Below are 19389 nucleotides of genomic sequence, written 5' to 3'. Positions count from 1 at the left end.
ATTTGGCTCAACACTTAGCCTAGTTTAATGACAGCTCCACCCCATTTCTGACATCACAAAGGCACATTCTCCCTGGCCAGCCTGACAAGCCAAAGGGGTGCCTGCACTTTTTAAAGTGGAAAATAATGTCTCTGATGAGGGCTCCGTGCAGACAATTACTCGCTTGGTTATTGAATAATACATTTGGCTCTAACTTACTGTAGATAATGGCACACACAATATCTAAGTGGCACAGAACAGTTTTTCCCTCTGAACGGGCACCTGTAGTTACTAGACAACACAACCTGTGACAGGAAGATAGCAATAAAACTATATAATATTATTAGTCCAATACTATAGATTAAAGAGGCAGAGGCTTGAGTTAGACTAGGAGTCAGGACTCCTGGGGCAGTGAAACTCAGAGAACTGGGCCCTGAGTTTCTCTTGCTAGCTCTGGAGGAAGCTAAAAGATGATAAGCTGAAACACGCTTCCTTGTCAGCTGCCCCAGGATGTTCACCACACTGTAGAGTCAATTATTATTTATTATTAGAATTACTCTAGCACTTAGAAACCCTGGTCAAGACCCAGAACCCCACTGTGCTAGATGTGGTACAAACACAGAACAGGAAGGCAGTCCTTACCCTGAAGAACTTACAAGCTGAGACTTGTCTGCAGTACGATGAGTATAGTGGCACAGATATAGCACCGCAGTCATGCTGGCATAACCCAGTAGTGAAGATGCAACCTACAACAATGGAAGGTGTTTTTCCATGGATGTATGAATAGCACCCCCACCCCCCGCCCGCCGAGCAACAGTAACTATGTCAATGGAGGCATTCTTCTGTCAACCTACCTGCGTCTATTCTGGAAGTTATGTCAGCATAGCTATGGCACTCAGATGGTTGGATTTTTCATACCCCTGACTGATGAAACTGTCGGCCTAACTTTTAAGTGTAGACTAGGCTTAAGTATAAGACAAGAGCTAACAGATGGACACAGACGGTACAAGGCAACAATGAGACAATACTGGTCAACATGATAGGCAGTAGTCTCATCACACCAGCGGCCCAACCACAATCAAGTTTTTGTAGGCGTCATGGAAAAGGAGAGTTTTAAGGATCTGCAAAACGAACTCATTATCCTCCTTCAAAACCTTCCTTGCAGGCTGGAAGGGGAGTGCTGCTATTTCTTCGAAGCCTTTAGAACTTTCCTTGTTCACATAGGAAGTGTGAAAAATCATCTTTAAGCTGCAGAGGTCAGTGTGATTAGACCACATCTCTTCCTGGAGGTAAACTGCTGTGCCCAAGGCCAAGTCATACGCAACTTCTAGAATAATGTGGCCAAATGAGTCCCTCATGTAACTTCACTGCAGTCAGTGGGGTTAAACCAGGGAGGGAATTCATTTTAAACTCTGGTGCTTCCCACAATCAAGTCAAATGTAGTATTTACAATAATCTTTGAGCTCTGCTAGAGTGAGATTTTCATAAGCAGCTAAAGGAGACAGGCACTCCCTTCTCACTGAAAGCCAAAGGGAGTTGGATGCCCTAACTCACTTAGTTGCTTTTGAAAAACCCAGTTTTAATGTCTCACTTTGGCAATAGCAGATGTACTCGATACTAACAAACAAGTCTCCAGACAAGATTTTTGAGTCAGGATGTGATAGAATTCCTCCTAGTTGTGTGACTTTTGAACATGACCAACTGGGAATATGAGAGTGCTGCTTTTCCTTGTCCCCTTCCTTCCCCCTCCAATCCATTTACAGTTTAGAAGAGCATAATCTCCATGTTTTTCACAGCTGTGTAGCGTTTTGCTAATAAATCTTTTGAGAGTTCTCTTCAGAACTTGCTATATTTAGCTTGACACTTCAGTTAAATACTCAATTATCTGTAATTTGATTCCACAACTTCTGTCTCTGTGGATTCTCCCTATGTTAGCAAGGCTGGCAAGTAATAACATGCTGGCAGGTAAGCTTATAGTGGTACCGAGAGACACAGTGCTGCCGATAAGTTCCAACTGGCCAGCGGGTCCATACTCCTGCGCTTTGTCCAGATCCTAGGGCTGACCCGTGACCAGGCTCATAGGTTTGGGGAATGTCTACGTTAGCACCCACAAACATCTTAGTTAACGGATTTCCAATTAAACTGAGCTACCTCCAGTTACAAGAGAGCCAAAAACTCCAGTCAGGACAATGTCCTGGGGTCTATTCCCAGTTCTGCCACTGATCCACTATGTGGCCCTTGGCAAGTCATTTCAACAGACTCACGTTAGTTACCTGTAAAGTGCAGATGACACTAATCTCCCTCACAGGCTTCTATGTGTGAAGAGCTTGGAGAATCTGGGATGGAAGATTCTGCGTACATGTTAGTTACTATTAAGACTGAAACCTTCCTTAAGCCCTCTGCATATTTATAGTATTTTTATAATTCCACGCAGCAATGTGAAAGGGCCACCCCAGCTCTCTAGATGGGATATAGCATCTGTGCGTCCAAGACAAACAGCGTGTTTTCACCCAGATGTCTGTAAATTGCTCCCGCAAGCAGGGCTCCATCTCTGCAGCTTCTTGCTCAGTGGAAAAGTAGATGCTTGTTATTTATTATTTGTTTGGAGCCTTTTTCATGGACAAGGTGCCCACTGTGTTAGGCGCCGTACAACCACAAAACAAGCGATGGTCCCTGCCCCAAGGAGCTCACCCCTTCCCAAGCCACTGCCGATGTTCCCAGTGAAATGACCAGGGCAGGTATTCAAAAGCAATGCAGCCAACAACCCACTGACGAGGCTGAGAGCATCACTGGACAGGAAGGCAGCAATTTTCCTTTGGGGAGGCAGAATGGGCTTGCGGTTCAGGCACAGGACAAGCAGGCAGAAGGCTTTGCTATAGGCTTCCTGCATGACTCTGAGGAAGAGAAAAAGGTTAAGGGAACTGCTCCGTCCCCATATCTGTGAAATGTGGACAGCATTTAGCTCACTCACAGGGCCACCAGGGCAATGAAAAAGGGCCAGATTTTGCAAGCTTTCCTCAAACTGCACAGCACCCATCTCAGGGTTTTATATTGCCGCCCATCACCATCACATCTGAGTGCACTGAAGTCAAGGGGACTACCAGTGGCGTAAGATGGTATCTAGCGGGGGTGAAGGTGCCACCACCTGACTACTGATGCTTGCACAGATATTGCAGATACTCAGATGGAACTTCCTAGAAATATTATTATTCCCATGGAACGGTTAACCCTGCTACCCACCCACCCTGAACAGGTTGGTAACATGAATGTACCCTTAATATCTCAACGTAATTTTGTTTTAAAAGCCCGTTATTTGTAATCATTTTAAGAGCCGATCTGCAGCTCCCTTGATTTGGTTTTACAGAGATAGACTGCAGCCAGAACATCAATGTAAACTTGATTTCATATTACCCTTAGGTTCAGTCCATCTACCCTATGCCTGATATGACAGGTTTATAATCCGACGCTGTGACTTCCCCCTCTTGGCATCTACTGTGGATCTTCCTTAACATTTTAGTCTCTGGTAGCTTCTACAAAAATCAGGAATGCCAGCATTAGTCTGCCACTCAAAATGAAACACTTCATTATCTGGGGTTACAGGGACAACACATGGCCTTAGCATTATTAGCTATGAAATTCACATTGAAACTTCCTTGTACAAGGCCCCTTCAGTGCACGCTTGTACATTTCTTTCCAGTTTCACAGGTCTGTTGGCATTCCATAAAGAAAAGATATTTAATTGGCAGGGAAGTTCAAAGGAGAGTAAACCAAAGCCTCGAATTCTGACCTGAGATTAGCACATGTATTAGCTGAACCAAGATAATGTGTGTATCTTAGGGGGTACATAGCCTGTGCTCTCAGCTGCTGTTCCCTTGGGACTCTCCAAAAAAAAAAAAAAAAAGTGTTAACGTTTTATGCAGTTCCACTCAGAGATCCGTAGGACATGGAGTCATTTGAAGAAAGGGGGAAGGGTTTATTTATTTGCGCACTTGCCTGTCAACATCAGTAGGCTAATTTATTTAACACATGTCTCAACTTAATGGTTTAAACAGACGGAATGTAGAAAGGGCATTAAAAGAACGCCACCCCCACCCAGCTCAGGACATCCTCTCAGAAGAAGCCTGAGTGAATAGACGGGTCTTGAGGCACATCCTGAGGACCAACTAAGTTGATCTCTGTTGGACTCCAGAGGGGAATTCTCAAGCTGAGGGCCTTCAACTTCGGATGCTCTTCCACCACTCAAACATAAGGTCTGATAGCTTGAAAGCTCTGAGATATCATGGGCCAGATCCTCAGCTTGTATAAATGGTCCCTTATTTCAACTGTTGAGGTTATACAGGATGAGAGAGCTGGTCACTGAGATAGTCAAGAGCCAAACCATGAAGAGCTTTCTAGGTGTAAAGCAAACACCTTGGACTCCATGATGAAACAAACTGGGAGCCAGTGCAACCTCCGCATCACATGTGTAATATTCTTCAGTGAAACATTTGCCTTCTGCACTAGCTGAATTGTCTCAGCCAGTTTTAGGTCTGGGCAAACATAGCATGTGCTGCAGTGATTCAGCCTGAGGGGACAAAGTTATGAATGTGGACATCGTTATGGGTATTCATGAGCAAGGGCTGGAACCCTGTGGGTAAGCACAGATGAATAAAGCTTTAACTAAAGCTCTGTTCATCCAGAAACAGCTCAGGATCCAGTAAGACTCCAGACTATGAACCTGAGTAACAAAAGTTAGGTGTACTCCCCTCAACCAAAGGGTCACTTACCACCTCAGCCATTTCCACCACTTGTTTTTCCCAGCTCATCATCACCTTAGTTTCAGTCCCAACGGTCCTCAGCCACCTAGCTCTCATCCATGCCCCAGTCTCAGTCAGACACTAGGAAAAAACCAACTGATTTGGTCTGAGAAAACAGACCGAGCTGGGGCTGCAGAGCACTCAATCATGTCGCTATCTCCTCACAAGCACCTTAAACCTGAGGAATGACAGGACAGAACCTCAGGGCACCCTACACAAGTTAGCCCTTGGAGCTGACAAGCACTTGTCCTATATTCCCTTCTGCATCCTCTCAGAGAACAACGCCACTCAAGAACCAACTCCACCTGTCCCTGGTAGGGTGTGCAAGTTCCACCACCACCACCTTGAGGCAGAAAGCTGCTGATAGACCGAAAAGCATCAACGTGGACACCTAACCTTTGTCCACCACCAGAAGGATGGATGGAGATCAGCAGTCAATAACAACAGAGCAGTCTTTCTGCCCCAAAAGGCTCAATCCAGGTGGCATAAATGACTACAGAGGTACAAGGCATGAAGGATCAGGCGCATTCACAGCATGGCTCTTCTTAAACTGGGTAATGAAAATGCTGTTCCATGAACACACTTAGGGGTCCGTTTTCCTGGTGTTTAGCTACAAGACTCCTACACAGTCAAGGCTGTATCTATGAGAATACAGGCTCCGAACATGTGCCGTGGGCGGGGTGTGAATGCAGTGCTCCAGCTACTACCATGGCTGGTGTACACACTTCACAGGGACTCTCAGCTGTCTGCCTCTAGCCCCAACATTCCCTTGTGTCTGCAGTTGACTTTCCATGGGAATTGGGCACCCAACTGGTCTTTATGCCTTTGAAAGCCTCCCCCCTAAATGTTACTAAACAAATAGAATCGTTGGCAGTACAAGTTAAGGGAGAGGGTGCCAATTCAACGTGCGCAGAGGCTGGAGGAGCTAACATAGGGGCTTTTTACACGCCATGATTTTGAGAGTCTCACATGGGATCACATTTTTCTGAACCATGGAATTGCATTCTCTAGGGACAACCCTGAGAAAATGCTTCCTGGATGTATAAGAAGAGTCCTAAAAAAACCCTCCATTCTAATGGGGCACATAGGGAATATGGTCCCTAAGGGGACCAAGGACTGCATCTTTAAAGGAGTGTGACGTTTAGAAAGCACACAGCACCTACATCCAAACAACACTGACACTGAACCCCAACAGGCAAAAGGAGCTGGCATCAAACAAGAAGCATGCATTCTTTGCCAGGGGGAGGAATGGTAAGATTGTGTTTTAAGTGGATAAAGAAACAGATAAAGATGTCCTAGAAAGGAAATTTCAGCTGGAAAAATGTTTTCAATCTCACATTGGCAAAGCTTCCTTACTTTAAAACAGACCTTTTCCCGAAGCTCATATTCAGAAATCCAGGTGCCTTACCGGAAGAAAGAGGCGCTGGGCAGCACAAGGTTTGAATAATTTTTTCCATTCCTGAGCATTTCCTACTGAAAAAGCAATTGGGTAGACACTGTATTCAAACTTCTTGGTGTAAGAGGAAGGCCATTCCCTTAACTGAAAAACATGGGGGACAGGATTAAAATTCAGATACAGAGACAGGTTTCTGCAATACTATTAAATAATCAAACAATTTAAAAAAAGAAAAGCCTGTACAGATCATGGTTAGTAACAAGCCCTCACATTTTTTTTTTTAAAAAGATCCGATCCACTAATTAACTTGTTGATATCCATGTATTTGTTATCAGACATTTGCAGGCTACAACCATTGCATTGTTTTTGAAAATGAGAAAGAAGCAGATACACCTTCTTCTCAAATTCAGGCTTCAGGGAATCCTCAGCAAAGATGTGAAACTTAAGCTTCCTGTAGCTAAACAGAACTGCCGATTTCAGCATGATAAGAGTCTCTTCCAGCCGGTCGCCACACGCCACAACTGCCAGGTGCATCCATTGCAGAGATGGAAGTTCTTTCAAGTGTTTCTGTTCCCCAGGTCTTCTAAAAAATAAATATAAATAAAAAACATGCAATTGAAGTGAGTGGGGGTGGAGGAGTTTTTTTGGGCATCTACATTAAAAGAGCATTATATCTATTTAAAAAAAAAAATGGTGAATTCGTTAGAGTGGAGCTTGTTAACAGGATGTAGAATGTGAGTCACTGGGTCCAATCAAGAATGTGATCATGAGAACATGAAGAAATAGGCTAGTTATTTTCTGTATCTTTAACTAGAACGGGTTTGATAGTTCTTCCTGTCCGCATACATCTGTACCACGCAAGTTACACTGAATTAACAGCACAGAAAGTCACTGTTTGGCTTTTGAAGAGCGAGTGAGGTTTTTATTCTAGATTCAGTGATTTTAAAGACAAAAGGGACCATTATCATCATCTAGTCTGACCTTCTGCATCAAGCCCATTATGTCCGTTTGAGTAGAGCACGTCTCCCATCTGAATTTTTTTTTAAGTTTTAGAATGCTTGACCAGTATATAAAAGGCGAACATACATATCCAAACCTGATGTGTAAAAGGCATTTTCAGAGGCCCTTTATACTCATCCTGTTCCCATTGTATCTTGGGTCATGAACTCCACTGAGAAAAGGGATTGGCCCATTGCATCAATTTAAAAAGTGACTAGTGATTTCAGGTGCTTCAATTTTCTGCGTGTTAAACCTGAGACAGTTTCAAGGGGCCTGATATTTACAGATTGAGTGCCCAGCACTTTCTGAAAATCAGGCCCCTTTATAACAAATAAGGATACCTAAAAGCCCTATATGAGAGTTAAGGCATCTCAAATTGGGAACGAAGAATCAGTAGTCATTTTTGAAAACTTTGGCCTTTGTATTTTCATTTATTGGTATAGAAATAAAGTCATTCCTAGAATGATTTTCTCTTGGTTTGTCCTGTTTGCATGCCGATCTGAACCACATTAACATGCTGCTATCCAGATGCATAGAAAAAATAAGTAAATCACAAGCATCACAGTTATCACTGGGTTGTTCAAAAGGATAAAGGTGATATATCGCTGAAGTGAGGAAATAAATCCTAGCCTGGTCCCAGCTCAATATACACAAACTGACATGCACAAAATCAATTAGTGCAGCTAGTATTACCAACAAAACAAAAGGCCTAAAGAAATTACAAAGAGAAAATGGCAATTAATTAATAAAACTCGGGATGTCTCTTTCCAGAAACTAACAATGTTCATAATGACCTCAGCATGATAGCTGTCGTCCTGTACTGCAGAATAATCTGCTTATGCTTTAAGCCCCCAGTACTTTACAGACCGCACAAAGCAACATGTTTCACTAATGGTTTAAAAGTCTTGGTCTTTAGTCATAATTAAACCTCAATTTCAACAGTGTATAAATAATGAAACACTACGTTTATGTGAAGTGGTATTTACTTTCCAGACTATCAGTGTAAAAACCACTGAATTATTAAAATGAATAATTGGCTCCTCATACAGATCCTGTTTCCCGCTCCCTCCTTCTAACCATCTCTTTAATGTTTCCGCTTAATTGAGTCTCTAAATCAAGCCATATGTAGAATATAAATGTGAATTACTTTGATATAGCTTATGGCCACAGACTTCAATGGGAGCAGGACAAAGCTCTAACCTCATATTAGGACATTTCAGGTGCCCGTGCCAAAGCCCAAAGCGCTGTTGTGCGCATTTTTAACCACTATCAATTCTCGGCCACACATGCAGAGAGTGAACTCAAAGGGCAACCTCCCAAGCTATGTAAAAAGGGTCTTCCAGCCAAGGTATGCTGAACACAGACTCAATGGGTTCAGCCCAAAGGAGGTTCCCTTTTGGTCCACCTAGAACAGCTGCTGTCTTCAGGCCTGATCTACACTTAAAACGTCGCTACATCGCTCAGCACAGTGAAAAATTTGATACCCTGTGTGATGTAGTTAAGTCGACTTAACCTCTGCTGTCAATACAGCTTGGTCGATGGGAGAATTATTCCATTAGCCCAGCTATCACCTCTCCAGTGGGTGGATTTACTAGAGTTATGGAAAAAACTCTTCCGTCACTGGAGAAACTGTCTACAGTACAGCACCAGAGATTAGCTACTGCAGCGCTTGTAATATAGATATACCCTTAGTTTCAGTCTGGGCAGAAGTAACGTACAGCATGTGTGCATACCACAAGTCCCTTGTCTAGATAGGGGATCACACTAAATGGTTACTGTTGCTTGAGTATAAGGTTAGCAAGTGGTAGACCGGATCAGCTCTTACAGGTCACCATGGGCTGTGAAGAGAGATACAGAGCCAGATCCTCAACGTGGGTAAACTGATGCAGCTTCATTAACTTCAATGCAGGTACAGCCATTTACCTCGGCTAAGGATCTGGCACAGAACATTCAGCACAAAGTGCACAGGTTTCTACCACTTAAGCTAAAGAAGAAAATTCATTAGCTGGTAGCAGCAGTAGGATCTTATCCTCTGTGTAGAAGAGCCACTAGTGATGGACACAACACACTTAGATAGTGTTACACACTGAGCTTCCAAAAAGGAGGAGGAAAGATACACTGTTAGCTCACTTAACAGAGTTGTTATTTTGGGACAAGAGGGGTCTACTTTGAATCTGGGCCGCAGTCTTGTACAGGGGCCATACTCAGTGAATCCAGCTATTATATAAAGCCTTCTCTAATTGGTTAGTATTTAACCATGAATTGGCACAACTACATTTGGAAGCAGACAGTTTTCCGACACTTTGTCTGGCTGGAAACTGCTACATCAGTCAATAAGACGATTGATGCAAATTAAACGCCTGAAAAAAAAATGCTTTAACAAAAAAACGCATATTTGTTAAATACTGTGGTAACCTTCATAAAGGCTCTAGGATTTGTTTAAGTGAGACATAAGCAATTGGTAAAGCCAAAGAAACAAATACTGATCCGATGAAGTCACCAGTTTAAGATATTAAAATATTTTCATTATGGAGAGGCATAACTAATAGTTATGATCTGAAATGGATGGGGAACCAAGAATTCCATCTTTGATACTGTCCCTATGAGGCTTTCATCAAGTCTTGATGACTTTGTTTCCTCATCTGTAAAATGGGGATTATAATAGCTACCACAGGAGTCTCAAGGAGATTAATTAGCATTTGCAAAACACTCTGATGCTACAAAGCACTAGATTATTATTAGCAAACCCTTACTCTGTTTGCATATTTGTGTTCATTCATTTATAATCTGATTGATTGGTCACTGAAGTAGTTCCTTGTTTTTAATGATTGTTACACACGTGGATTTTATCATTTTCTTTCCATTCTTAAATGATTGGAATATTTCACTTTAAAATATTAGTCTAAAGTAGATGACATTTGATGGGTTTTAAAACAGTCAACCAAAGTGATTACATAAAATGGGAGCTTTCTGCTATCTTGAGCTCCTTTTACTAAGACCAATAAATAAACCTAGTTTGGGCAGGTGTATTTAGGCAGAGCAAGGAGCAAGAGGAAAGACAGGAGAAAAGAAACAGACAGATAGGATTAATTCAGAACAGAGACTTCCCTACAGTATCCATATAAGACAGATTCTAATATGCCATCAGCAGCCTCATTACATACTAGTCCAAGTACAGATAGCTTTAACATTAAGCACTACATAAAGCCCTGACAAGCACTTGCAAAGCATATCATAAACATTTAGCATCTGTCATAGAAAAGTTTAAGACAGCTCTGTTAGCACACAATAGGATATAATAATGCTGTCAGCATTAGGCCTCTCAAGGATACAGCATCACCAACCTCTACGCAGTTGCTTAACTGTTGGCTTTAACACGGTTTGTATTCATGGTTTCCTTGGGTGGAACAGAGATAGTGGCAAGAAACTGAGATCCCAAGAACAACAGTACACTTTCCTCTCTCCATGGGTTTAGATTAAATCTAATTTTCTCATTTGTCACAGCCAGAGGCTTTACCATAATCAGACCATCACCTGTCCAGAACCAATCCAGATCCATACAAGACAACACATCCTTGCCTCCTTACACAACCTGCTAATCTATTCAAGCCTGCAAATTTTCTTAGAGGAAGGTAAATTCCACGCAGCATCCCTATAGGATGCAATTTAATACTTCAAAAAAGTCTCATGTTATGATCTCATCATATCTCACAATATAAACACGGTTACATTTAGGCAATACTTGGAGAGTTGATCCAAAAAGGAAAACCTTACAGGGACTGGTGATTCATTAAATAAGCTTCTTTCCTGGGAGTCAGCACTGAAACAATGGTTGTGGTATAGGGATAGATGAAATAAAAACACATTCAGTGACACTTAAAAAATATATATACTAGAGATGCCCAAAATTTTCTGAATTAAAAATATGATCATTTTTGCCAACCAGCTATACATTAGACGTGACTGAAATTTTTTGATGATCAAAAAGTTTTGTTGAAATTTTAACGTTTTTCTAAATTTGGTAATGGGGAAAAACAGTAAAAAAAAAAAATTAAAAATTCTCACAAGTTTTTGGGATTTTTTAAAACTTTTGCTGTTTTGGGTTGATGAAGATCCAATCAAAGTTCGTTTTAAAAAGGAATAGTATTATACTATACAAAGAAAGAGCATCTTACTAGATCACACCTTTCTTTAAAGGAAACACTTTTGGGAGGCCTAAACATGTTGACAAGTATCTTTTTAAGACTTTACAGTCCCACTTCCCAAGTCTTGCCACCTTAACTAACCATAGATCCTAGTTTGTTTGTTTGTTTGTTTTCCCCTTAGAGGTGAGACAACCTTTTGCATACTTGGGGCCAGAACCTGCTAACCCTCATTTAGATCAGTAATCCCACTGAAAGTTATGGGACTCATTACTCACAAGTGTAAGGATTCACAAGATCAGGCTCTTAGCCAACTGCTGAAATAGAGAACAACTTTAAAAGCACAACAGAACTTTGCAAACAATGCTGAGCTTTAAGAGACGCCTACAAAAAATAATCCAAAAACCATAATTAACCAAAATAGAACAAGTGAGGATGTTCAGTTCTGTCCTTGGAACTTCAGCAGGTGAAAATATGGGCTCAGTGAAGGCCTCACCTTCTAAAACCTTGTCCATATTAGGAAAAATGGTATGTTTTTAAAACTCAACAGCTAACACATTTTAATCTTCTAATGTAGACGGAGCAAGTGGTAGTAGCTAACACATTAAGATTACCATTTACTCTGTCTACACTAAGATTTTAAAACGTGTTAGCTATTACATTTTAAAACCATGCTTTTTTCTATCATTGACACACTGTAATGCCCTGTCTACATGAGCCAAAAAAGGGTGCATTTTTCCCAATCAAGCTACGCTAACTCAACTGAGTTAAGTCAATTAATTCCCCCTCAATGCCCATGTAGACAAAGTTTCATTCTTTAAGATCATTTGAACATACCTAGAAAGTCTGGTCGTGTTGCAGCCTACATACTTCCAGGTCAAATGATTTTAAAGGTGTGAAATGATGTCCTCACTACAGGTACGTTAAAGGAATTATGGAACTGGGGTTTCAATCAATTAGCTTAACTCAGGTGAAAAAATAAAACCACCTTTTTTTGCCTGTGTAGAGTATGGCAGGGACCAAATGGCCTAAGGCCCTGATTCATCAAGTTACATAAACTTGCGTTACATAAACTGTAAGCATATGTAAGCCCCAGCTAAATGCATGGGACTACTCACATGCCTAAAGTTAGACAGAGGCATAACAAACTTACCGAATCAGGGCCTATTTCTCCAGAGCCTGATTCCAGCCCTTCGAAATTAGAGACTTTCTGTTGACTTCAGTGAGATTTGAATTAGATCCCTAGAAACCAAGCAGATCATCTCAGCAGGCTAGTGAGAGAGAGGTGCAGCCCAGGGGTTCTAAACCTTCACTGCACCACAACCCCCTTCTGACAACACAAATTATTACATGACCGAAGCCTGAGCCCGCCAAAGCTCCATCGCTCTGGGGAGGTCCAAAGCCAAAGCCAAAGCCAAAGCCAAAGCCAAAGCCAAAGCCCCACCACCCCGGGCGGGGCAGGGTGGGGGGCGTCAAAGCCCAAGAGCTTCAGCCCCAGGCAGGGGGCCTGTAACCTGAGTCCCGTTGCCCAGGGCTGAAGCCCTCAGGTTTCAGTTTCTGCCCTACATAGTGGGGCTCAGGCTTCGGTCCCAGGCCCCAGCAAGTCTAAGCCAGCCCTGGTGACCCCATTAAAAGAAGGTCCTGACCCACTTTGGGGTCCTGACCCACAATTTGAGAACTGCTGGTCTAGCCTAAACCTGGGTCTGTCACTGGTCTTCTAACTATTTAGAGAAATAAGAATTTTTTTTTCTAGCCATGACATAACTTTTACATGCTTTGCAAATTATACCCTGACTTGAACTGAGTAATACTCTCTGGCAGTAGTCCCAGAAAAAACAATGGAATGGCTAGTGCAATAAAGAACTGATCAGCAAGGGTATCAGAATTGGACCCTAACTATCTGCTCCTGCTCCCAGTGAAATCAGTGACCTAACTCCCATTAACCTCAGTGGTGCAGGATCACGCCTTAAGAGCACAGAAATTTAATGAAAGCAGAAGAAAATGCAGTGTTTAAATGCAGCTTCTTTACTTTTTTTTTTTTTGGGGGGGGGGGAGGCAGTACTCCTGATTAACAAGGTTTCCTTGTGCAGACCTTGTAAAACGTACTTGAAAATGCAATAAACAAGCAAAACCCAGATAATATCAAATTTTCAGAACATAAGATGATTCTTATTCATTGAAATGGGAGGGTTGTTTACCCTCTTCAGAAGATTTTGCTACTTTCGCTCTTCATTCTTTTAGTATTGTCCATGATTTCCATGATAATCTAAGAGATATGCTCCAAAGAAAAATGACTTCAGGAGGTACAGTTGCTAATGTAAATAATCCAGCTTTAATACATCAATTTGAATTCTGTTCATGATCCATTGCCAGTCACAGTAAACATCACTTGCGCTCAATATAGATACAATGCTTGTAAGAAACCAACTGCTTTAATAACTTAAAGAATAAGATCTTATAAAACGGGACAGTCTTTCAGTCAGCAAAAGGAAAAGGAGTACCTGTGGCACCTTAGAGACTAACCAATTTATTTGAGCATCTCTGTGAAATCATGAATCAAAGACATACAAAGTTCATTTGATAGTTCAGTCACATTCACCATAATACAGCTAAAATGCAGAGGAGAAAAAGAGTCGTCTACCCACAGAAAAAAAAACAGTGCAAATATTTGTACTTTTCTGATTCATAATCACAGTAACTTCTTAAAAAAATATTCTAGTTGCAAAATATTTTAAAAGCTAGCTCACATTAAATCAAACATCATTCAGCAAAGTTTTCTTAACAGCACTCATATATAAAAAACAATGGTAAAACAAGAAGTATTCATTGTTCTCTTAACTGTTTAATGCCAACTCATTATATAAAATATATTAGAATGTTATTAATGCCATACACAAATAGCTATTCACCTTTCATCTGATTTCATTTTGTTTTCACTCACTTTCAATACAAAATGAGCACAAGTTTAGCCATTGCGGTTGACAGAAATTTCTCACCTATTTGTAATCTATCACTACCAAATTACACTTTTTATTTTTTTTTAAAATCAGCTTTATACTTCCAAAGAAGCACAAAACCAGTCAGAATGGTTTTGCTTATGAAGGCTGCTTTCTCACAAAGGTGAGCCACACACGTCTGTTACCTGTACAGAAATGGGAATTCTTTTCTACAGGTTAAAAACAGAACCTCTGCATGGCACTTCCAAACATTTCCATGGGGTCTCAGACACTGATGTTTCAAGGAAAAGTCGATTAGGAGACAGGAGAAGCAGTTTATACGCTTCCCGTTATTGTGTGCAGTGCAACTAATCCGTGGCCTTGCAACCTAAAGAGGGAGAGCGCGTGATGTATTTGCCAAACTCAAGAGTGAAAAAAAAAAAAAAAACTGGGCTATTTGAGCAGGAATTCAAAAGCAAAGGAAAAGGTCAGTGTGCGACTCAAACCAGAGAGGTTCAAGTTAGTGACAGGACATAGAAAGTTCTTCCCCAGGGAAGTGCATTCTGGTGCAGTTTTGCCACGACTCGACCCGCGAGGAGTCCAACGCTGAAGCTGACCCGGGGCACCACACATTCCACAAAACACATTACAGGGGCTGCTGCTCCATGCCAAGATATTGTCGAGGAAGGATCCCGCTTCCAACCAAGGAAGCTCTGATCCAAACCGCTGCCGTCCGAGCAGCAGAATCGGGATCTCTAGATCCCGGACCAACCCTCCCTGCAAACTTACCCCGGAAATTTCCCTCCCTCCCGCCGCCCCCAATCCTCTATTGTTGCAGCCAAGCCCCGGAAAAAAAAATAAAATAAAACAAAAGCAGCCGCATTTACCGAACGTTTGCAAACTTCCCTCTCGCAGGACTCCGCTTGCCGGGGTTTTTGCTGAGACGTGGCTCCCGCTTGGAAATCTGAGCTGCCGCCGCCGCCTGCACGGGCTGGAAATGTGCAAAGAGTGGGTGGGCGCGGCCCCCCGGTCCGGGGGAAACGGGCAGCAGCGGCAAGCGGGTTTCTCTGGCCCCTTGCAGCGGCGGCTCATCCGCGTTGCCCACGAAGAGATAGAGCAGCAGCAGGATCCCCAGGCACAGCAGGATGGCCACCACCTTGCAGTAGAGTTTCATGGTGCAGCGGGAGGGAGGCTCAGTCCCCGGGGAACGCCTCGCACGAGCTCCTCATCCCGCGCGCTGGCCAGCGGGAGCCGGACTGGACGCCCTGGGGCCGGCTGGGCGCAGCCCAAGGCACCGTGCGCGGGGCGCCTGCCCGGCTCGCATTGCTGCGCCGCGCTGGCTGCTCCGGGGCCGGGGGAGGAGAGGGTAAACCGGGGCGGAGCTCACCCCTACCGTACTGTGTGGAATAGCAGCTCTCCCAAGCTCCCCCCCGCTCCGCGGTACTAGCCACAGGCTGCCTCCATTGGAGGGAGGGAGCCTGGGCTGATGGTGAGGGCAGGGGGCGCCTGGGCTGGGGCTCTAGGAAGGCAGAGGGATCTAGTGGTCAGAGCAGGCTGCTGGGGAGCAGGGATGGGGCTCTGTTCCCAGTGTCACTGAGTATTTTGTCTGCGGGGAGTCACCCAGGGATGGCTCTTGTCAATGCTCTGTGCCAGCCCGCATGGGGAGTTCTGGGGCTGGGGCCTTCCCTTTTCTGTGCTTCTCGGTCCCCCCCATCCGTAAAACAGGGATGCTAATCCTGAAATAAACCCATAGCCTGCTAGGAGTTCACAGCTGTCCCGAGGGGTACCTCCGCCCTGTGGCGGAAGGTGTCGTTTCCATCTGGGGGGAGTCAGACCCCTGCTCACTGGCATGGAGCAAGCATGCTGGAAATAGCAGTTCGGCTGGGGCACTGAGCTGCCAACCCTGGGGTATGCACTAGGGCGGCTAGCTGCTGCTGCTGCTGCCGCCTGTGTATTCACACCACTATTGGTACAGTGCTAGCTTGACGAAAGTAGTGTAGGTCTGTCTACTCAAGCCAGAAATTACACCCCTACCTGCAGTGTAGACATACCCTAAACAGCATGTCCTGGCCACGCAGAACTTTGTGCTGGCAGCAGGGACAGGATTCCAGTCCTCTTGCTCCAAAACACAGGCCCCTGCCCTTTGAGCTCAAAAAGAATCCCGGTAGCAATTAGGAGTGTAGGTCCTGTGACACACAGAACTGTGGAATTCTAATTCCATACAGACTAACTGGTTCACTGGAGCACTGTCCTACTGCCAAGAGGTGTTTCACACATAATTCACTGTTAGAGACCCTTTGGTCAGGGATGCAATCAATGTAAAAGTCCTGTTTGGTGGTGAGAACAGGAACTGAGAATCAGGATTCCTGGGTTCTACCACTGACTTATCACTGTATTATGCAGAGCTAGACTTATGACTGGCAGGTCCTCAAAGTGCCATGGTTATGTGAGTGTGCATGTGGGGTGTGGAGGACAGGAGGTGGATGGGGATAAATCAGTCCCTGAAATACATTTCTTCTGTCTGTGCTGCCAGATTGGGAAATCAGGCACTGAGATGCTGTCTACTATACACCTCAACACACATCTGCACCTTATCACACACACACTATTTGCATCCCATTTGCCAGAGGTAGATTATGATGGGTGGTGAGTTGTGAAACTTTCATGGGAGTGCTGGAATGCAAGAATCCACTTACTTTTCTTGTGTTTTGGACTTGCCTTGCTGTGACTGTGGGCAAATTATTTCACCCACCAATGCAAGATCAATGGAGATGATAATATTGACCTACCTTACAGATTAGGGAATCAAACTCAGTGAGGTCTGTGAATTGATTTGTGATCTTTGGATGAAAGGTTTTATAGAAATGCAAGTATTAATATTATGCCTTATGGCTAGAATTTAACTATCCAAAGGATGGAGGCATTACAGTCACAAATCTCTGAAGTAACAGCTGTTCTAGGGAAATAGGGCCCCCAAGTTTTCTCTTTAAGGGTGTGTGCTTGATACAAGATCTGCAGCAGAGCCACAGCTGGCCCAGGTCAACTGACTTGAGCTCACAGGGCTTGGGCTGTGGCGCTTCGAAACTGCAGTGTAGATGTTTGGGCTCAGGCTGGAGCCTTGGTTCTCGGACCTTCCCCCTACAAGGAGTCCCAGAGCCCAGCTTCAGCCCTAGTCCGAATGTGTGCAGTGCTGTTTATAGACTCGCTGAACCTGAGTCAGCTGACCCAGGCCAGCCCCAGGTCTTTCATATCTTAAGACACATTTAATTCCTGAAACAAACTGGAATTGTGTCTGCTCAGTGTTGTCTTATGGTTTCATTGAGTATCTTTAAGTTATTTGTGTAGTGCTGAAGTATGCTGGAGTCAGGTTGTATGCCTGATGCCTCCTGATGCCCTCAGGAAAACTAAATGTGTTTCTCAGGAGACTGTTTCAACGGCAGGCTTTTAAACAAAGGGCCTAGCTGCTGCAACACTTACTAATTTGACAGGTTTCAGAGTAACAGCCGTGTTAGTCTGTATTCGCAAAAAGAAAAGGAGTACTTGTGGCACCTTAGAGACTAACCAATTTATTTGCGCATAAGCTTTCGTGCACGAAAGCTTATGCGCAAATAAATTGGTTAGTCTCTAAGGTGCCACAAGTACTCCTTTTCTTTTTGCTAATTTGAGTAACCCCACTGAAATCACAGCACTGCTCCTGTGAGCAAAGGATAGGCCCCAGATAAAGTGGTCTCACTTTTCTGAAATGACGCCTGCACTCCACAATGTGCTTTTTCTTATACCAGACACACAGGTAGTGAAGGAGCCAGTACATTGTACATGATGCATCCAGTGCAAAAGTGTGAGATGACTAGGTATTCAGTTCCATATGTTACAATGCTCTATGCTTTTAAAATCAGATTTGCTTTTAGGATCAAATGCTGCCAAAACGAGGAGTAAGAATGGCAGGAGTTGGATCTTCATACGTAAAGAATAAATGTTGAGAAAAGAACATTGTCAGTCACTCTGCTGAAAATGTGAGAACTGATCAAAAATCTGGCAGAACGAGTCCTTTTGGAGAATCTCCTTTGGATATTCTGTTAGCTACATACGTGTTTCTTTTGCTTGACTCGAAGTCACAGCTCTTTTCTTGGTTAAATAGATTGGGCCAGATCTCTGGGGCCAGATGAAATATGCTCAATGTAGGAACCAGAAAGGACTGAGAAAGACAAGCTACCTTTCTGTTCCCCTGATCCTAGTACAGACCGGAGACCAAGCTAAGGGCTGGCTGCTGTGCACTGTGTTGGCAAGAATGCTCCCTCGGAGGATTGCTGCACTGACAAGAGATTACTGGAGCCTAGTGTGCCCCAAACTCATCCCCTCCTGCTTTCTGTCACATCCCTGATCCCCCACATCAAGGAAGTTACACCAACTTTATGCGACCCAGGGAATCCATTGATATCCTGTCAGGGCAGCTCTCCATCCTGTTTGCACTGATCCAGCTGTGATTTAGTTTTCTTGTACTGTTAATTAATAAATGCATAATTTGCCCAGCATGTTTGGCCCTGGTCTTTCTAAACATTATTTTAATGCATTTTTAATGATCTATACATCTATGTATCTATGCATCAATGTTGCAAATAAGTTTTCTCCCCCACGCTGAGTATACAGGTGCAATTAGGAAAAAGATAATTACTTAAAGATAGTCAGAAAGGATTATTAAAAGGTCAGTGTCAGGTAGTTTAGGACCCAAGTTTAGATTTTATAAATAAAATAACGGATCATCCCATGTTTGTACCGTGCCTTAGCACAGTGGAGCTCTGATCTTGACTGGCATCTAAGAATGGCCGCCATAATACAAATAACAATTAATAATAAAAGGTAACAAAACACTTTTAAAGGATTTGTCCAAGTACTTGGGAGATTGCCCATGGCAGCTGTACATTCAGGAAGAAGACTCAGGATTCAAGTCAGGATTGTACATGTATATCTGATAATGTGCAAGTACTGGTCTGAGACACTGGTACCTGTTTCTTATTAGTAACTACTCCCTTAAGATTGTTATAGAGATTCCAGTTAGGAGACTGAATGTTGCTGGGTAATAGTAATTTAAGATACAAAATTTAAAAGAATTCAAGCATTTTTTTTTAAATAAAGAAAATAAT

The 19389-nt window shown here is 43.2% G+C and overlaps 1 protein-coding gene across 2 annotated transcripts in view; it reads right to left on the bottom strand.

Annotated features, from left to right (window-relative positions):
* Nucleotides 1-15589, bottom strand: part of GXYLT2 (glucoside xylosyltransferase 2) — a 29967-nt gene extending 14378 nt beyond the window's left edge. For both annotated transcript variants that reach the window (XM_073351125.2, XM_073351126.2), the window contains exons 1-3: nt 15136-15589; nt 6565-6754; nt 6184-6315 (exon numbers count right to left, since the gene is read on the bottom strand). In XM_073351125.2, the coding sequence (XP_073207226.1) occupies nt 6184-6315; nt 6565-6754; nt 15136-15422 (609 nt within the window). In that variant the 5' untranslated portion in view covers nt 15423-15589. The remainder of the gene's footprint in view (nt 1-6183; nt 6316-6564; nt 6755-15135) is intronic.
* Between the last annotated feature and the right edge of the window lie 3800 nt (nt 15590-19389).

The sequence above is a fragment of the Lepidochelys kempii genome, chromosome 7, assembly GCF_965140285.1.
Source record: "Lepidochelys kempii isolate rLepKem1 chromosome 7, rLepKem1.hap1, whole genome shotgun sequence".
In the NCBI taxonomy this organism is placed as follows: domain Eukaryota; kingdom Metazoa; phylum Chordata; order Testudines; family Cheloniidae; genus Lepidochelys; species Lepidochelys kempii.
The sequence above is the reverse complement of the archived record's forward strand: the minus strand, read 5'-3'. Positions and strand labels throughout refer to the sequence as shown.